This window comes from Mesocricetus auratus, unplaced genomic scaffold (assembly GCF_017639785.1).
Source record: "Mesocricetus auratus isolate SY011 unplaced genomic scaffold, BCM_Maur_2.0 Super-Scaffold_2245, whole genome shotgun sequence".
Classification (NCBI taxonomy): Eukaryota; Metazoa; Chordata; class Mammalia; order Rodentia; family Cricetidae; genus Mesocricetus; species Mesocricetus auratus.
Genome location: NW_024429180.1, coordinates 2,791,231 through 2,809,110, shown reverse-complemented (window position 1 = coordinate 2,809,110; position 17,880 = coordinate 2,791,231). Strand labels below are relative to the sequence as shown.

General features: G+C 50.4%; 1 protein-coding gene across 20 annotated transcripts in view; it reads right to left on the bottom strand.

Moving 5' to 3' along the window:
• The window catches only part of Dock9 (dedicator of cytokinesis 9), a 252,776-nt gene that overhangs the window by 79,949 nt on the left and 154,947 nt on the right, over window positions 1-17,880 (bottom strand). For all 20 annotated transcript variants that reach the window (XM_040743307.1, XM_040743434.1, XM_040743566.1 and 17 more), the window contains exons 10-23: window positions 17,054-17,128; window positions 16,358-16,498; window positions 14,998-15,195; window positions 14,480-14,602; window positions 10,875-10,957; window positions 10,199-10,321; window positions 7,206-7,285; window positions 6,926-7,113; window positions 6,721-6,786; window positions 5,323-5,415; window positions 3,109-3,232; window positions 2,643-2,764; window positions 1,558-1,644; window positions 803-892 (exon numbers count right to left, since the gene is read on the bottom strand). In XM_040743307.1, coding sequence (XP_040599241.1) covers window positions 803-892; window positions 1,558-1,644; window positions 2,643-2,764; window positions 3,109-3,232; window positions 5,323-5,415; window positions 6,721-6,786; window positions 6,926-7,113; window positions 7,206-7,285; window positions 10,199-10,321; window positions 10,875-10,957; window positions 14,480-14,602; window positions 14,998-15,195; window positions 16,358-16,498; window positions 17,054-17,128 — 1,593 coding nt within the window. The remainder of the gene's footprint in view (window positions 1-802; window positions 893-1,557; window positions 1,645-2,642; window positions 2,765-3,108; window positions 3,233-5,322; window positions 5,416-6,720; window positions 6,787-6,925; window positions 7,114-7,205; window positions 7,286-10,198; window positions 10,322-10,874; window positions 10,958-14,479; window positions 14,603-14,997; window positions 15,196-16,357; window positions 16,499-17,053; window positions 17,129-17,880) is intronic.

The window sequence follows — 17,880 nt, the reverse complement described above, 5'->3', positions numbered from 1 at the left end:
CCAGGCTAGCTGTCTTTCCTCTCTCTACCCGGGATGCTGTCATCAAAACTGAGTATTATCTCCCACGATGACTGAGAAGTTCTCCAAGGGTCAGGACTGCTAGGATTTGAGTGTGTCCTTCACAAAGCTTGTGACAGAAAATCCTCAGTGCATAACCAGCAAGAGACGCGGTCTAAGGAGAGGTGATCAGGCCACAGGGGCTTAACCTTCAGGAACGGATCACCGAGGTATCTAGAGTGGGTTCCTTGCGGTGGGAGTGGGTTCTCTACAAAACGATGAGTTTGGCTCCTCCCCCCTCCTCTCTACCACCCAACTCTTGCCTTGATCCATACATCTCTGTTCTTGCAAGGGTTGGCGGCGGAGCTCGAACACACCCCGGAGGTAAGTGCCAAGCAGAAAGCACTGCCGAAGTAACCGCAGAGCCAAAGCCAGTCCTACATTTCTGTTCTTTAGGAACTGCCCAGCCTTGGGCATTCTGCTACAGTAGCACTCAACAGGCTAAGCCGGGAGACCTCCTCTCCTGTGTCCGGCAGCCAGTCTGTGTGCGGTGAGCGCAGGAGAGGCTGTTCTCAAGGGAGAACACAGGGACTAGCACGCAGGTGGGGGGGGGGCCGGGGGAGGGTGGGACAGAGCTGTTTCTGAGCTCACTATCTAAAGCCACGCGGGGGTGGGGGGTTGGGGGAGTCTGCACACAGGCTTACGGGGGGTGGGGTGGGCAGTAACAACGCCCACCGCCAAGAAGGTAACCCGATTTTTACTTCCAAAGTCATTTAAAAGAGTGACTAAGAAAACCATCTGGTACCTTAAGGTATTTTACGAGTTCATTCCCTGAGGCGTGGGCTCCAGATTCCGTTTTCTGACAGTACTGGAAGAAATTATGTAAATGCTGATCCTGTGGGGGGGGGGGAGAAGAAAGTCAGTTAGTAGATGCTTCTAGAAACAGGAGAATCTGCTTCAGGGAACAAATATGAATGGCTTATATTTGTTCATATCTCTCTCTCTTTCTGTGTGTGTGTGTGTGTGTGTACATCTCTGTGGTGCATCTGAGTATGTGTGTAAAGGGTTGCACACACCAGTGCGTGTGAGGAAGCAGGAAGGGAACTGGGAGTCCTCCTCCACCACTCTGCCTATACCTTTGAGGCAGGGTTTTTCCTCCTTGGACATGGAGCTGGCAGTCCCTCCAGCCTTTAAGCCTCTTGGACTGGGGTGATGGGCACGTATGAGACGCCTGGCCAACTTACACGCAATCTGAACTCTGGCCGTCATGACTTCCTACTGTGCGCTCTTAACTATCAAGTCGTCTATCCAGTCCTATGGATTTTTTTTTTAAGATTATAAAAACTGTCCACGAGCAAATGACGTCTAAAGGATCCTCCAACAGAGGGAAACTTGGGGGGCATGTCAGACATAAATTACTTTTGCGCACACATAAGCACCTTCTGTGCACTTTTCTCAAACAAAGGCCTATGGTGCGAAAATACATCCACAGGACACGGGGGTCCCGTTTCGCGAACTTGGTCGCAGAACAGCCACCGGCGCGAGGAGGCGGACGCGTACCTGCGTGTAGACTGTGGAAACCAGATGAGTGGCAATTTTCAGCAGAGGCTTGCCTCCTTCCACCCACTTAATCTCTGGACCGTGATGCTGAAAAGAGAGGGGGGAGAAGATTCCAACACGTTAGCTGTCTCAGTGCGCAGGAAACCGTCCAGGAGGGCCCTGCGGAGGGACTGAAGGCCCAGTGGCTGGAGGGCTGCACACGGCCACCGCAGAAGGAAGCCAGCCGCGTTCGCATTCCCATTTGCCCCGTTTCTCCCCCTCGGCACACCGTCCTTTGTCCTGACTTTCTACATCGTCCGCGAGGACGGGTCATTTCACTGGAAATGAATCCTACTTCACCAGCATCTTTTTATTTATTTATTTTATTTTATTTTGTGAGACAGCGCCTCGCCATGTAGCCCTGACTTGACTGGAACTCTCCATGTAGACCGGGCTGGCCTCGAACTCACAGATTCTCCTCTGCCTCCTGAGCGCTGGGATTAAAGGTGTCCGCCAGCATGCCTGGCTTCATGAGCACCTTAGGGAGACCTGAGGTCAGGGTTCTGAGATGAACGAAGGTAACGCCAGGCGGGGTGGGCAATGATGTGGGAGAGATTCATTTCTCAGGGTCTATATCAAACTGGAAGAACCGGGAACTCATCATTATTTGAGATGGCTTCTTCCTGAAAAGGTTCATGCCAGGCCCAATCCCTCCTAAGACTCTCTGCCATGGCACTGCCAGTCTGGGCTTATAAAACACATTGGGAGTTATCTGAGGCAGCTTCTAATTGCACACATTTATTTCAAAATGAATAGAGAAAAACCAGCCGTGAAGGACATAAAAAAATCCCTGTGCTGTCTTTGTCGTGTGCTATTGTTGTTTTTAGCCATTGTTTAACGTTTTTCTGACGAAAGTGGGTTGAAAGAAACCAATCTTAGCCGGGCGGTGGTGGCGCACGCCTTTAATCCCAGCACTCGGGAGGCAGAGGCAGGTGGATCTCTGTGAGTTCGAGGCCAGGCTAGACGACAGCCTCCAAAATAATACAGGGAAACCCTGTCTCGAAAAACCAAAAAAAAAAAAGAAACCAATCTTAAAAATCCCATACCCTGCCCATGCTGAGCTCCTGGTAGCCAAGGTAGCCCGACGGAAGATTAGCCGAGACAGGGATGTGCTGTTCACTCGTCACCACCCTTCCGTCTCTCAGGAGGGGAAGCCAGGAGTAGCCAACTGTCGAGAACGAAAAATGAGAAAAGTCCACTGTGAGCCCACGTACTTCTGAAGGAAAGACGGGGGGCAACAACTGTGCCCCGTCGTTGTCGGTCAAAGCAAGTGTGAGGGAAGGCCTTGAGACGGCCTCGGGGTCAGACCGCCAGCAGTTTACATACGCGGTCCGGCAGCATCACGCCACCTGGGAACCCGCCAAAGCAACTCTCTTGCGAAAGGATGAATATTCAGAATCAAAATATAATAATAATAAAAAAACATGCAACATGCAAAAGATAAACAGCCACCACCACCACCATGAAGAGAGACGGGACCCCCCCACACACACACCACACACACACACACACCTAGCGTTTCAACGGCGTCCTTCCTCTTGGTGCTCCCTTTAGTCGAGTTATCGCAGCTGACGTGAAAGAAAGTGAACAGCAAATGGTGCTTCTCGTGGAGCTGGGTCGGCAGCTCTATCTTGACCTGCAAAGGTGAAGGAGCAAAACGTTCTAGCATGCGACAACATGGCCAACGTCGTCACCCACTACCCCCATTCCTGGGGGGAGGGGAAAGGGGAAGGGGAGCAGGTGTGTGCTGCCCATCTCCCACATGGGTATCTGCCCTCCAAACGCTTCCTCCTGGGACTAAACGCAGACACACCCGAGCTGCCGCCAGGGAGAGGTGGGTTCCCGAACTCAACTGACAAGAAACCGGGGAAGGATTCGGATGTTTGCTTTCAGGGACACTCAAGTTGGGAAAGAGCCCGCCCTTGATGGAAACAGCGCTGCTGCAGGCATGAAAACCTGGGGCTGTGCATCTCTTCATAGAGGGCAGTTTCACTCAACTGCAGGCGACCTCAGACAGCGGGGCCTTCAACTATACGGGTCTCATCTATGGGGAGACCTGGGTTCACTTGCGGCTTCTGGCACAGAGACTTCAATCTAGCCCGTGCTAAGCACACACTTTCCCACTGCGCCACGTCATGACCCTGTGCAGAATTTGGGTTCTTGTTTGTTTGTTTATTCATTCATTTATCTATTTATTTATTCGTTCATTCATTTATCTATTTTTATTTTTGGCAGGAGGGAGATTTGCTGCCACTTGAAAAAATTCCTACACAAACCCCATCACCTAAAATGTCAAAAAAAAAATTAGGTACACAAAATATATGTAAGTAAAAGTGATGCTGGGGCAGATATCTATTTGTGTGACGCGTGGCACTTGTGTGCATGGCGTGTACACACATGTGAGCGAAAGCACACACCCAAAGTCCAAGGGAAGCAAGAGGAGGCAAGGTGTTCCGTCCTCTCCCCCATTCCCGTGAGACACGGCATCTCCTTGGGCCCCGAGGCAGGCTGGCATCTGCAGATGCGTGCCCGGCCACGGGCTCAGGTTCTTACACTGGGGCCGGGAATTTGAACTCGGGTCACTGTGCTTCCGGAGCAAGCGTTTGCCTAACTCAGTCATCTCCCTAGCGCCCGACTTGCTACCATAAAACCCGCACACACCAATTACTGAGATAAGATTTATCAAAATTGTATGCGTACAGACGGACGGCTGGCAGCTCACACGATCAAAGGAAATACGGAGCCACACGCTAACTCACAGTTGTATTAATTAGTGGTAGAACACGCTGGAAGCAATTTAAAAGCCACCTCCTACCACTCCTGCTGGGAGCTCAGCGTCGCAGAGGCTGTCTAAAACGCCAGCAGTTTCTCTCTCCTGCAAACTGAATATGGCAGTGAGAAGAGACCTCGCTTAATGCGTAACGCGTTAACCGACTGCTGTGTTGTTGATAAGGCTCCTCCAGTCAGCACCGGGGTATCAAGTTCTGTATACATCAAAAGTCACATGTGACTTTTAGATCATGCCAAGTGCATGCCAGCCCTCATGGCTCTCCAGCGGTTCAAGAGCAAACCATTCCATAGGAGAGAATCCACCAACAAACAGGACAATTCTTAGGTTCGGTAATAACCATGCTCGAGGGTGAATTTGGCTATTGCTTGTTTTTTAAAAATTAAGCCATCTCTCCGAAGTTTCCCCTGCCTCCGCTCCTCCCTTCCCCTTTAGGAACAACAGGCCTCAAAGGATGAATTCCAAAGGAGGTCTGCTAGGGTACCAACGACGGAACTAAAGGTGCAATTAATAATTTTCTTTTATTAACTTGTGGCTTTACTTTTTCTTTTTCTTTTTCTTTTTTTTTTTTTGGTCTTTCCGAGACAGGGTTTCTCTATATTGTTTTGGAGCCTGTCCTGAAACTCATTCTGTAGACCAGGCTTAGTCTCGAACTCACAGAGATCCACCTGCCTCTGCCTCCCGAGTGCTGGGGTTAAAGGCGTGCGCCACCACCGCCCAGCAGTGGTTTTACTCTTAATAACCAAGATGTCGGATAGAAAAATGATATGTAAGGCCAACACCAATTCTACTGCTGTGACTTCACCACGGAATCGAGTTTCTCTTGCACTCTGCTGTAACAAGCAAAAAAACAAAAAACAAAACAAAAAAAAAAACTTTCATGCTTCTCTTTAAGACTGGCCAGACTGTGGCTATGTATGCCTTGAAAGCGCCGTTACCTCATCGTAGAACTCTGGGTTTTGTTGGTGGTGGAGAACTGCAGCCAGGGCACTTCTTGTGAACACTGGGCCACCAGGTCTGCCGTAAATGCACTAAAAGGGGAATCGGGAGAATCAAGCGCGGGATTTCAGTTGAGACGGAGTGAGAAACTGGTCGGATGCGCCATAAAGAAAGGAGGCTCCTCAGACGCCCGCCTGCGAGAGGCCAGGGCCGCGAGCCAGAGATCTTCCCGGCCTGTGCACCTCCCCTTCCATTTTCCCCATGCAAACATCTATATTTGTCCACATTAAAATAAACGCATCGAAAAAAAGAGCTAATTCAGTACCTCCCATTTCAGGCAGCCTTCTCTCCACAACAACGTCTGTCCCTAGACTGTAAGTTTCCTCCTACCCCCTCCCCCCGGCTCACTTTCTTCCTCTCCTCTCTTGTTCCCTTCCCCTTTGTCACAGGGTCTCACATAGCCCAGGCTGGCCCCAAACTCCCTGTGTGGCCGGAGGTCCTCCTGCCTGCACTGTTGGAGTACGGCTGTTACAAGCTGTGCCACTGTGCCCTCCTTTATGAGGTGCTGAGACTGCAGAACCCAGAGCTCTGAGTTGCAAGGCAGGCACGCCATCGTGCCCAACCTCAACTCTAACTGTCTTGAGAGAGACTATGATTTCCTTTTGCACATTTGTCTGAGCTCTGAGTTGCAAGGCAGGCACGCCATCGTGCCCAACCTGAACTCTAACTGTCTTGAGAGAGACTATGATCTCCTTTTGCACATTTGTCTCCTTCTTTTCTGGGAAAGTCATTTTGGCATAGGAAAGAATTTAGGCTCTGGAGCTGGGCTTCTTGGGTTTAGATCTCACTTCTACTAAAGTATACAAACCCCAAACAGTTTAAAGCCTGTGCATTAATCTTCCTAGAAGCTAGACATTATGGGTCTTGATGGATCTATTTGAAAAGTCCATTCATTAATTAGAAGGGTTAAGCATGAAACCATGGTGCCAGGAACAGCATCGGCCAACGTTGCCTCTGACTACAGACAACAGTGCTGCTCTTCTGTGACAGCTACTCGATGAAATGCAGTGGTTATCGTTACTTCTCCCTTAGCGCTTATTTAAAGCATGGCTCTTCACACTCTAGACAACATCGGACGCATGGTGGGCATTTAATACATGCTTACTGAAGTATGTGCCCGTAAGAGAACCCATCTCTAACAAGGACAGCAAAGCATCAAGTCAGTCAGGGCCAAGAATCAACCTATACATTCTAAGACATTTAGCACAGGCCATTATACAGTACAACACCGTATAGTTTTGGCTTGTGTTAATTATAACGTGCCAGTTCTTTAACACACACACACACACGTGCACACACACGTATACACACACACACACGTGTACACACACACAAACCTTCAGGGGTTGAGAGTCTTCTTCATCAGAATCCTTGAACTCAATGCAAATAGCGATATTTCTGGCCTGCAATGGTATGTAAGAGAAAAAGATGTAAGAGAGAGAGAAAGAGAGAGAAAAAAGCAACAAAACCCAACATACGTACACATTGATAGAAGAACCTAAAAGCTACGTGCAAAGCAGACTCGCATGCCCATGCACTCACCTTAGCAAAGGACTTCTGACTGTCGTATTTCAAGTACTTCGGGTAAACGTAAAGGTGATTGCTGTAGACGGTGTAAGGCTGGGTGTGTTTGGGTATGCAGGGCACAAACTCCTCTACTTCAAAGGTGATCGGAGATTTACTGCAGGTTTCGAACTGCCTCATGGGGATGTAGGAGGAGTTCAGATAATCTGAAAAGAAACCCCACCCAAATAATGCAGACCAGAGGAAAAGGCAACGAAACAGAAGTGCGGCTGCCGACTACACAGAGCTGAACACTTACTAGGGTAGTCTGAGGAGACATTATCAACTGTAACGTCTAGATTGCCTAAAATCACCGGGAGTTTGGCCATCTTCTCAGGTCTACAAACAAAACAGAAAAACCAAGTATTACCAGGGAGGTTAACTGTGAAGTCTAAATTCTCAAGTGGCATTCTCAGGAAAAGGATATAACAATATACATAATAACACCAGCTGCAAAAATCGCATTTCAGCTTTGTAGCAAGCACATGAAAAAAAATATTAAAAACAGGTTAAAAAATACGGCGTTATACTTAGGACAACGTTTGCACAATATCGTCATTTTAGTATGTTATAATACAGCAATGTGTTAAGTCTTCAAAGCAGAGTTTTGCAGTGCAGGCTGCAGCTCAGACTTTTTTCAGTATTTCAAGTGCTCCTCAGATAACGGAATGCCACCAAACAGTTACAATGATACGTTATCACCAGTTACAATGATACACTATCACCAAATAGTTACAATGATACACTATGGAATGCCACCAAACAGTTACAATGATACACTATCACCAAATAGTTACAATGATACACTATGGAATGCCACCAAACAGTTACAATGATACAGTATCACCAAATAGTTACAATGATACAGTATCTATCACCAAATAGTCACAATGAAAAGCCTCCCTTCTTCTCAGTTTCACCACTGAGAGGCAAGGCTTGTTTGGAATAACCAGCATTTAGAACCAGAAGCCATATAAATGCTGGGCATGGAGTAAACGATCAATGAAACTTGTTTGTCATTCATTCCTCTGACTCCATCTAATAAAGAATCTCCCCATTGTTCCTAATAAGAGTTGCTACTGTTGTCAAAGAAACCAACACAGTTATTTGACACCAGCCTCCCCGTCAACCCATAAATGGTAAAATTCCCTTCCTTGAGGCATTTGCTTGCCAAGGTCCAGGGAATTGTTATTCTTTCAACAACATACAGCTACCACACGTGTGTGTGTGTGTGTGTGTGTGTGTGTGTGTGTGTGTGTGTGTGAGCCCTTGGAAGCCAGAGGAATGAGATCCCCTGGAACTTGAGTTACAGGTGGTTGTGAGCTGCCTGGTGTAGGTGCTGGGAATCAAATTCAGATTCTCTGGAAAAACAGTATGAGCTTTCTATTTTCGAGGGCATCAGAATAGCGTTTATTTTTGTACAGGTAAAACTTCTTATGTTTGAGCTGCTTATAGTTGACCCAAATCATCCTGAATCCAGGTTCCGCTATCAGATGTGATTTTCCTAAGAGGTGCATGCCATGGAGACATCTCACCAGCAAAGAATGTGTTACTAACCATCGCATCATATTGCACAGAATAGTGCCAAGAACAGGTTCTCAAATTCTCCATTTCCACATGATGCGCTAGCCACTCAGCACCCTTCCCAGGAACCATCCAACAGCTGCCCACTCGCAGGACGCCACATGGAACCGTGGCAAACTCACTCTGCCATGGGCTTTGGCATTCCTCTGGGCCACCGGCTTAGCCAACCGCCTTTAAAAGAGACGTGGCCAAGGTGACTAGCTCAGCATGACACGGCTGGTCCTGGAAACAGAACGCTGCCACACGGCTCTTGACACACCACCTGTTTAATAATTTCTTCCTCGGCACTGCCAAGGAACACCCAAGCTCAGTGTCTGTGTTGATGAGTTGTTCCTCAGCTTGCACAAGCTAGGGTTGTGTGGGAAGAGGGAACCTTGACCGAGAAAACGCTCCCATCACACTGGCCTGTAGGCACGCCTATGGAGCGTTTTCTCGATTAGTGACTGCTGTGGGAGGTCCCAGGGCACCGGGTGAGGCCACCACAGGGCAGGTGGCCCTGGGTTATGTAAGACAGCAGACTGTACAGGCCATGAGGGACAAGCCGGTAAACAGAATCCATCCCTGGCATCTGCTTCTCTTCCTGCCTTGGCTTCCCACAAGTGCAAGCCAAATAAACCCCCTCTCCTCTCCTCTCCTCTCCTTTCCTCTCCTCTCCCCTCTCTCTTTCTCTCCCCTCCCCTCCCCTCTCTCCCCTCCGCTCCCCTCTTTTCTTTCTCTTCCCCTCCCCTCCCCTTTCTCTCCCCTCCTCTCCTCTCCCCTCCCCTCCTCTCCCCTTTCTCCCCTCCCCTCCTCTCCTCTCCCCTCTCTTTTCTCTTCGCCTCGCCTCCACTCCCCTCTCCTCTCCTCTCCTTTCTCTCCCCTCCCCTCCCCTCCCCTCCCCTTTCTCTCCCCTCCCCTCCTCTCTAGGGTGTATTTGGTCATGTGCACTGTTCCAAGACTCCTGTGGAAGACTAAGACAGGGACAGACAGGAAGGTGGCCACGGGGAGGCAGAGGCAGAGAGACTGGGATGATGCTGCTGCAAGCCAAGGAAAGCCCTGGCCACCGGGAGCTAGACGAGGCAGAGAGTGTTGCCGCCTGCCGCCTGGGAGGTGTGGTCAGAGCTTTTAGTGAGGACACCTTTCTGCATATTAAGTGACCGGTGTGCAGTAGTTGCGGAAGCCCCGGGGGAACAATACACCCATTAATATGTGCAAAGCATTAAAAAAAATGATCGCTTAGGTGAGGGTCACGTAAACGATCATCTTCCCCCATTTTGGTTTAACAGGATCAGGAGAGCCAATCAGTCTTGCAAGTCAGAAACCTGGCGATCGCTTATCTTTGGTGACCACCCTCCTGTTCCCACTACAGCACCCCAGTCGGGAAGCGGAGGCCCAGTAACCAGGCCAGTGACTTGGTTAAGTAGCCCACCTCTCCTGACTTCCTGCCCAAGCTTACCGCCAGCCGTACCCTATCCCCTACCATGTCACCAGAACAAGCATGCAGCGACAATTTCCAGCTCATCAGAACCGCTTGTTCCTAATCTCATGGATCCCGGGAAATGCTCTGCCCACTCCCCGTCCGCCCCTCATGAGCTCTGGAGTGACGCAATTCATGCGACGGTTCCCGCCTCTCCCTCCCCACCCCGAGAACTTCTCACGCGTGGAAACGAGCAACACCTTAAAACTCACTTCCGGAAGTCTGCGAGTAGTTTGAGCATGTCGTCGTTGGAGAGCTTATTGCTGTCCTGCCGATAGACGGCAGAAAATCTGCCATTTTTGTCCAGGTTTCCAGATGTGTCCTTGAACAACGTCCTGAAACGGTGAGAAGACAGCTCAAGACTCAGTTTTCCCAAACACCAAAAACAAAGAGAATTCTGGTCTCTGAACACAAGACTCGTCATGATCCCACTGGCTGTGGCCAACAGAGACCTCATTTTCCACCAAATGCAGCAAGCATTAATGAGGACAACCACAACTAACTCGATTTAAACAGACAGCAGTTCCAGCCTGTGCTGAGAAAACAACATATGCATTCACATGGGAAACAAGGAAGGGGCACGGACAGTGGCCACTGTGGGGCTTCCCAGATGCGCCATCCCGGCGGGAGGCACATGGCCAGGGCCTGGGCTCTCACACGACAAACGTCCTGTCCACGCTGCTGAGCCCAGCAGCTGTTCTCTGGCTCACATCTTTCCCTCTCTGCGCCGCTGCTAAACGCGTTTTCAGATCTGGCGATTACTTACTCCCGATTTCACCTATCTGAATCTTCTTTGACTCGGGATAATGACTCAGTAGGTAGGCCCGCTTGTCTGTCCGTCTGTCTGCCCATGGGTCCACCCCAAGTACAGAAAGCGGTCTCCCTTACCTTGCTGCCCAAGCAAACGGCATTCGGTACTGTCCTAGTCTTTGGCATGCCTGCTTGGCATTCTTCAGCACCTTCTGAGCAACCTGGAACACACCAGAACAGAGCTTTGAGATACTCGGGCACGGGGCAACCGAGACCAGGGCAGTTCCCACGGCGTGTCGTCGAACAAGCCCCCACCAGACATCCCCAGACGAACAGAAGCGAACCTCTTAACAGCAGCGACAGGGCTGGATTCGAACCCAGTACGGGCTTCATTACTTAACGTCCCCCCTGGTAGTTACTCTAAAAGCTGCAGTGTTGTTTCCCAGGAGCACACAAATAAGCCCTTCCAGGCTTCGCAGGCAACAAGCGGCCTGCTCCCAGGCCAGCGTGTTTCCTCTCACAGACTTCATTTGTTTTCGATCAAGGGCCTATTGCTTTTTTTTTTTTTAAGATTTATTTATTTATTTATTTATTTATTTATTTATTTATTTATTTATTTATTACGTATACAGTGTTCTGCCTACATGCCAGAAGAGGGCACCAGACTGAATTGTAGATGATTGTGAGCCACCATGTGGTTGCTGGGAACTGAACTCAGGACCTCTGGAAGAGCAGTCAGTGCTCTTAACCTCTGAGCCATCTCTCCAGCCCCATTGCAGGGCACTGAGCACACTAATGTTTGGTATTCATGCCCAAGTGTCTGTTTACCAGGAACTGAGAGGAAAACACCGATGAACATTTTATAAGCTTTCCCAGTTCCTCATGCTCACAACCTGCACAGACTCCCACAACCTGGGAAACACCATAATTAGTACTGGCTCGAATTAAGACACCGCCCTTCAATTGTTGTAGTTTCTGCTCCCTACGCAAACGCCCTCACTCTCCTCCTCATCACATCAGTTTCGGGGTGTTCTAGGCTGATGGGGTACAATGAGCATGTCGCCTTTGGGCCAACGGCACATATGTAAGTGTGGTTCTATTACCGATCAGTTGCTCCGCATGCCCTCGTCCTGCGGAAGTGCTATCATAGTGCGACTAACCCGGACAGTCAAGAGGGGCCCGCGTGTCTTCTGTGCGTGCAGCAGGGAGCCTGGAGGTCATCCATGCTACTGGAGTGCATCAGAGACAAACCAGTTTTAGGAAAACTGTCTACACTCGACAGCCTGTGTTTTCTTCCAAGCTGCAGACGCAGAGTCACGGTTTAGAGAAGCCTGGGGGGGGGGGGGGGGCTGCCCCAACAGTTCTGGTCGGCACTGTGCCCTGACAGGCCCTCCAGTGACCCCGGAGACCATCAACAGGCAACAAAGGACCGGAGCAACAGAGATGCCCGTCCGAGGGTCCACGACAGCTGCTGTGTGACCCTGAGAGCCCTGCCTTCTTGACAGAGGAGGGCGTGGGTGACAATACTCACGGTCCCCTTGTCACTATAAAACTCTGTGGTCCTTCCACAGCCACGTCTTGGTTCGCTCAGATGTCAGGGGACTGAATGCTTATACAGCCTTTTCTTTTTAGTGGGGTGTGTCCGCCCCTCCCTGAAGCAGGATGTGTGTGTGGGGTCCTTGAACAAAGGCACCCAATTCTTCCTCCCCAAGAGTTTACTTTAAATATGTTCAGATTCAAGGTTTTCAGTTAGGTGTCACGGTGCACATCTATCACGCCGGCGTGGAAACAGTGGGATCTCAAGTCTCAGGCCGGTTCCTAGACACACAGTAAGATCTCGTCTCAAAGAAATCGCCAAGGGAAAGAGTTCTCGCCTAGCACACCCAAGGCCCTGGGGTCTTACCGCAAGGGACGCAAAAACTCCCTAAAACGATTTGCGCAACAACGAGCAAGGGCACCGTGGAATGAAATTAACGCTGCACGCGGGGCTCTGGGAGATTGTGTCCTCCAGTGAGAGTCACAGGAGGGGCACGGACAGAGATCGCAGGTGAAAGAAAGCAAGAACGAGGTGCGTGCTTCTCCTCTGAAGCCCTCCCCGGCCCCACAGAACGAAGACTTGTCCCAAGCGTTGTTCTAGATGGACTGTGTACATGATCCTGTGCCCACAAGGGGGACACTGGGTCCTGCAGAGGAGGAATATCAGAGGTACCCTGGCACCCTGAGCCCAGACCTTCCTAATCCGCGAGTGTGCTCTCTAACGCCGCCCTGGTAGCGGTGCCTCGGGTGCTTTTATGTGGCCACGAGGATGAAGCTTTGGAATCTCTGAGTCCACCTGGTAACCCTCTATTTGAGCTCTGGATCGGCTGACCAATCCTTAAACCACCGACGCCCTCCCTCAAACAACCACTTACAGTATCAAACCGGACCCAACCCCTCCACCTCCACCCCGGACATAGTTAAAACTGACAAAGACAGGAGCACTCAACAGCTTGCTCTAACCTACAGGGATGGTGCCCCAGAAAGCCACAGTCAACTGTCGGTGGCCGGTCCAGCCATGGGACAATAAGAGAAAACAAACAAACAAACAAAAAACCCCTAAATATTTGTAGGCCTCGGTTTTCTAAGTTTTTCGATTCTGTAGCTCCCAATACTTCATATTTTTCACAACATGGGTCACGGTGTGACTCCAGAACCCAAGAGGCGCAGGAGCAAATGTAATGAACAATGGCTGACTACAACACATGTGCTTTTACACGACTCACAGTTCACTACTCAGTGGATAATTCCTTTGAAAACTAATTTTAAGATGTCAAAATAGACTAGCAAAGTGACGTCTATTATTTACATGTGAGAATACCTTCATTAATAATTGGACACATGGCTGGGCGGTGGTGGTGCACGCCTTTAACCCCAACACTCGGGAGGCAGAGGCAGGAGGATCTCTGTGAGTTCGAGGCCAGCCTGGTCTACAGAGTGAGTTCCAGGACAGGCTCCAAAGCCACAGAGGAACCCTGTCTTTAAAAAAAAAAAAAAGTATTGGACATACAGAAGCAAGAATTCAGCATAGTGACGGAACACATACTTGGCGTGTGTCAACGCCTGGACCTAATTCTCTGGGCAGATAAAGAGAAACCAGGTACATAAAATTAAATGGAGAATAGCTGGGCATTGGTGGCGCACGCCTTTAATCCCAGCACTCGGGAGGCAGAGGCAGGCCGATCTCCGTGAGTTTGAGGCCAGCCTGGTCTACAGAGGGAGTTCCAGGACAGCCTCCAAAACAATACAGAGAAACCCTGTCTCGGAAAAACAAAAAACAAAAATTAAGTGGAGAGTAAATTCATGTAACTGCACTCTATGCTTTAGCATTTTTTTCATGTGTGGTGTGCATATATGCATGTGTGTAAAGGCGTGTGCATTCATGCTTGTGGAAGACTGGGATTGACGTCAGGCATCTTCACTGACCGCTGCACGTCATGAAGAGCTAGCGCTCACTTGAACCCTGGCAGAGCCCGCCGATTCCGGCCGCTCTAGCTAAACCAGTTTGCCGTGGAGACGCCATCTCTGGACTACAGATGGGACACGTAGGCGGTGCTGGGGAGCAGAACTCCAGGCCCGAGGCTTGCATGGCGCCTCGTTCAGGCGGTTTATTATTGTATTGTATTGTCTGTATTGTAGCACGGGGCTGCCTCTTCAGCCATCACTCTTCAAAACTCACAGTGGTGGAGCACGAAAGCCGCCCATACCTTGGAGGAGTCCGAGCTTTTCATGTACGGCTCAGCACAGTGGGCGATGCTTCCCTGGAGGACCTTCTCAATGCGGGCCACGAGAAATATATCCGGATGAGGACACGTGACCGAAAATATCCCCTAGGGGAGGGAGACAAATGGTTCCCTTCGGTCAGAAGGATTCCAGATGAACACAAGAAATCCCTTGACCACCAAAGCAGCCACGGACAGCGGGAGACAGTCCCAGCAGCGAGGAGAGACTGGGGAGGGAGACCGGAGGGCCAGACGCCTCAATCGTTCCTCAGTCCACCATCTGCTCAGAGTGTCTACTTGCTGGGGAAGGCAAGCAAGAAAAGGGCTTAAGGAAATGGACAGAGCCCCAAACCACTGCTGGATCGGACTACGTAATCACACGCGCTGCCCTATAGTTAGCCATCTAAACCGTCCTACTGGGGCATGGCAAGGTCTCATCTGTTTGTTTTTTTTTTAACGTATTGAACGGCATACGCGAATGCCCCGGTGTGAACGCGCCCCACCTGCTTCGGGTACTGCATGGCTGCATGGAAGGCGTCCTGGAAGGCAGGTGGGCTCTGGCCGCCGTTCATCAGCGTGGGGGATGTGGGGGCCAGCATCTGCCGCACCGAGAAATGGTTCAGGTCCACGTGGAAGTCAGCGGAAATCTTCCGGTTGTATTTCACGTCGAACAGGGACAGGGTGACGAAGAAAGGCTCGACCTGGACAGTGACATCAACAAAAACACCACGGTCATCAAGACAGCTCAGACGTGAGCCTCGCTGCTGCGGGAGAAGGAACGGTGAGCCCCGGTTGTGACTGTCTGTCTCCTTGAATGACTACTAGACTTTTGTCCCTGGTCACACAGGGCTGGGCTGTGAAGCACTTTCAGGAACAAAGCCGTTACTGCCCCTTCTTGAATGTCAGTATTTAGTGCACGCTCTCCTGGGAAGACAGCTGATCTCCTTGGAGCATCTAACGTGAAACCCACGTCCTGGAACATGCGGCTTACACCCGCCACCTTACCCTTGCCACGACCCCTCCCCCGCCTCGTCCACGCCCCCCACCCCACCCCCCACCCCCACAGTGTGAGCCCTGCAACTCTCTGGGTGAGATCTCCACACCCGGGTTACTACGTAAGGGAAAAAAACCCATGACACCTGAAACTGATCAACATGTCAAAAGAGGAAAACACCGATTTCTTTAAAAATTATTTTGAGAAATCTAGGACAATTCTTATTGGGATTAAAATGAAAAGCCCCGTGGCCATCAGGCTGTGAGTCTCAGCGGCTGCCCCGGGAAGAAGAATGGAGAAGAGGAGAAAACGTCGTGCCTTTTTAAGCCACCGCGGAGGCCAGAAACATGGTGGACAGGGGGCTTTTGAGAAAGGGGTAAGGAAGCCCAAAGTATCAGAAAAAGCACTCGTGTTCTGGCCAGCATCTGAAAGAAATACATAAAAAAGGCGTGTGTGTGCGTATGTGTGTGTGTGCGGGGGGGGGGGGTCACACTTGTCTAAAATTTGAGAAGGTGGGCAGATGCTTGGCTTATGGAGGGCCTGTGCTGGGAGGTGGGAATTCTGGGCAGGAAAAGTACAGTATCATTAAAGGGCAAATTAGCCCACCTATCTCTTTAGTGTGGCTTAAGGTGAGCTTGCCTCCCTCAGCTGGCCCGTTGGCCAGGTGACTGACCCGTCTGGCTGGAGTATCAGGTCACCAGGACTAGAGTCTATGCTCTTGATCAGGGGGACTTTAGGACAACTCTCGCATTCTCGAAAGACGAAGCGTTGGGGGGCAGGAAGAGACTCGGGTCCCTAATTTGGTTCCTGCGTGTTTGGGGATGGCCTTTTCAGAAAGCCCGCTATTTATTTTTAGAAAGGAAAATTACATTTGTGGTGGGTCCTTCCTCGTTTTCTGCGACACAGCACTGCAGATTGAAAGACAAGTCATTGCACTTGACAAGGATCCTTTTCCCAAACTTTTCTTCAAACGGCTTCACTTCCGGCTCAGCGGAGGAGAAGTCCAGTCTCTATAAAATGAAAACGGAGGACACATAAACACACAGCGCTCCCATTAAAAGTCCCACCATGGATGCTCTCACATAAACCTGCCCGAAGCATACAAAAGCTATATACGCTCAGATCCTCGATAGTGCGGCTGCGACTCTGAAGTCACTCCATATCGAATAGACACACGTTGCTATTAGCACAGTCACATAAGTGACGGTATACCTGCTTGACGTGTAAACATAGCGGGACCTCATCCCTTCTCGGCAAACTCTATGCTACACTCAGCGTCACGGGCCCTGAAGGCCTTTGTCACGCCATGTTTGGACTCTGCTGGGGACACACACGTGGGCGGCACGCACTCCGTTTTCTCCCAAGGACCGATGCTGGCTGAGAAGTGTTACAGCCTGCCGGGTGCCTACGGTGGTGTGTACTGTGCTCTAATGGCTGAGGGGTACTTTTGCATGATCAGCGTGGACCTGAAGAAGCCCGGCTAAACCCGGCCGTCAACATTCAACAGCACACTGAACAGCAACCTTTCATGGACTCCATGTCTTACGGATGAAGTCAGCGCTTACCTGGGCATCTGGGTCCAAGTAGAAAAGCTTCACTCTGCTCTCGCTCTTCAGCTTCATTTCCGCTTCTCTGGCGCTCTGTGGACAAGACGAAGTATTTATTTACTTATTTATTTTTGTGAGCATACTCCTCTGTCCCCGTCCCGCCCAGAGGTATCAGAGTGTGTTTGGCAGCTGCCTGTGGCAGTTTAAATGAGAAGAAGGCCCCCATAAGGCTTCAGTTGGTGGGACCCTTCGGGAGGGTTACAACTGTTGGAGGAGCTGTGTCACTTGGGGTAGGTTTTGAGATTTCAAACGCCCATACCATTCCAAGCTCCCCCCCCCTCCCCGCCCCATCTCCCCTCTCTGTCTCTGTCTGTCTCTTTCCCCCTCTTTCTCTCTCACTCTCTGTCTCCCCTCTCTGTCTGTCTGTCTTCTGTCTGTCTCTCTCCCCTCTCTGTCTGTCTGTCTCCCCTCTCTATCTGACTCTGTCTGTCTGTCTCTCCCCCCTCCCCTATCTGTCTCTGTCTGTCTGTCTGTCTCTCCTTCTCTCTAAGAAGTGATCCCTCAGACAGGGTGTGGGCTTCAAAACGGAGGGGGCAGGCAGACGGGAAGCCACAGAAGGGCGCAGGCTCGCGGCGGCAGGGTGGAGACAGAGATGCAGGGCTTGGAGGGGGCGTGCAAAAAGAGGCTTCCGGACATTCGCGAGATCAAGTCACCTTTCGCCTCTTAACTCATCATGCCTGTAGTGCACTCTTTTTGACAGATATTTACTCTTCATTTTTGCAGACAGATATGGGGTTCTGACTACAATGTCCCCTTCCTATCCATTGCTTTCCCTAAGCACAGGC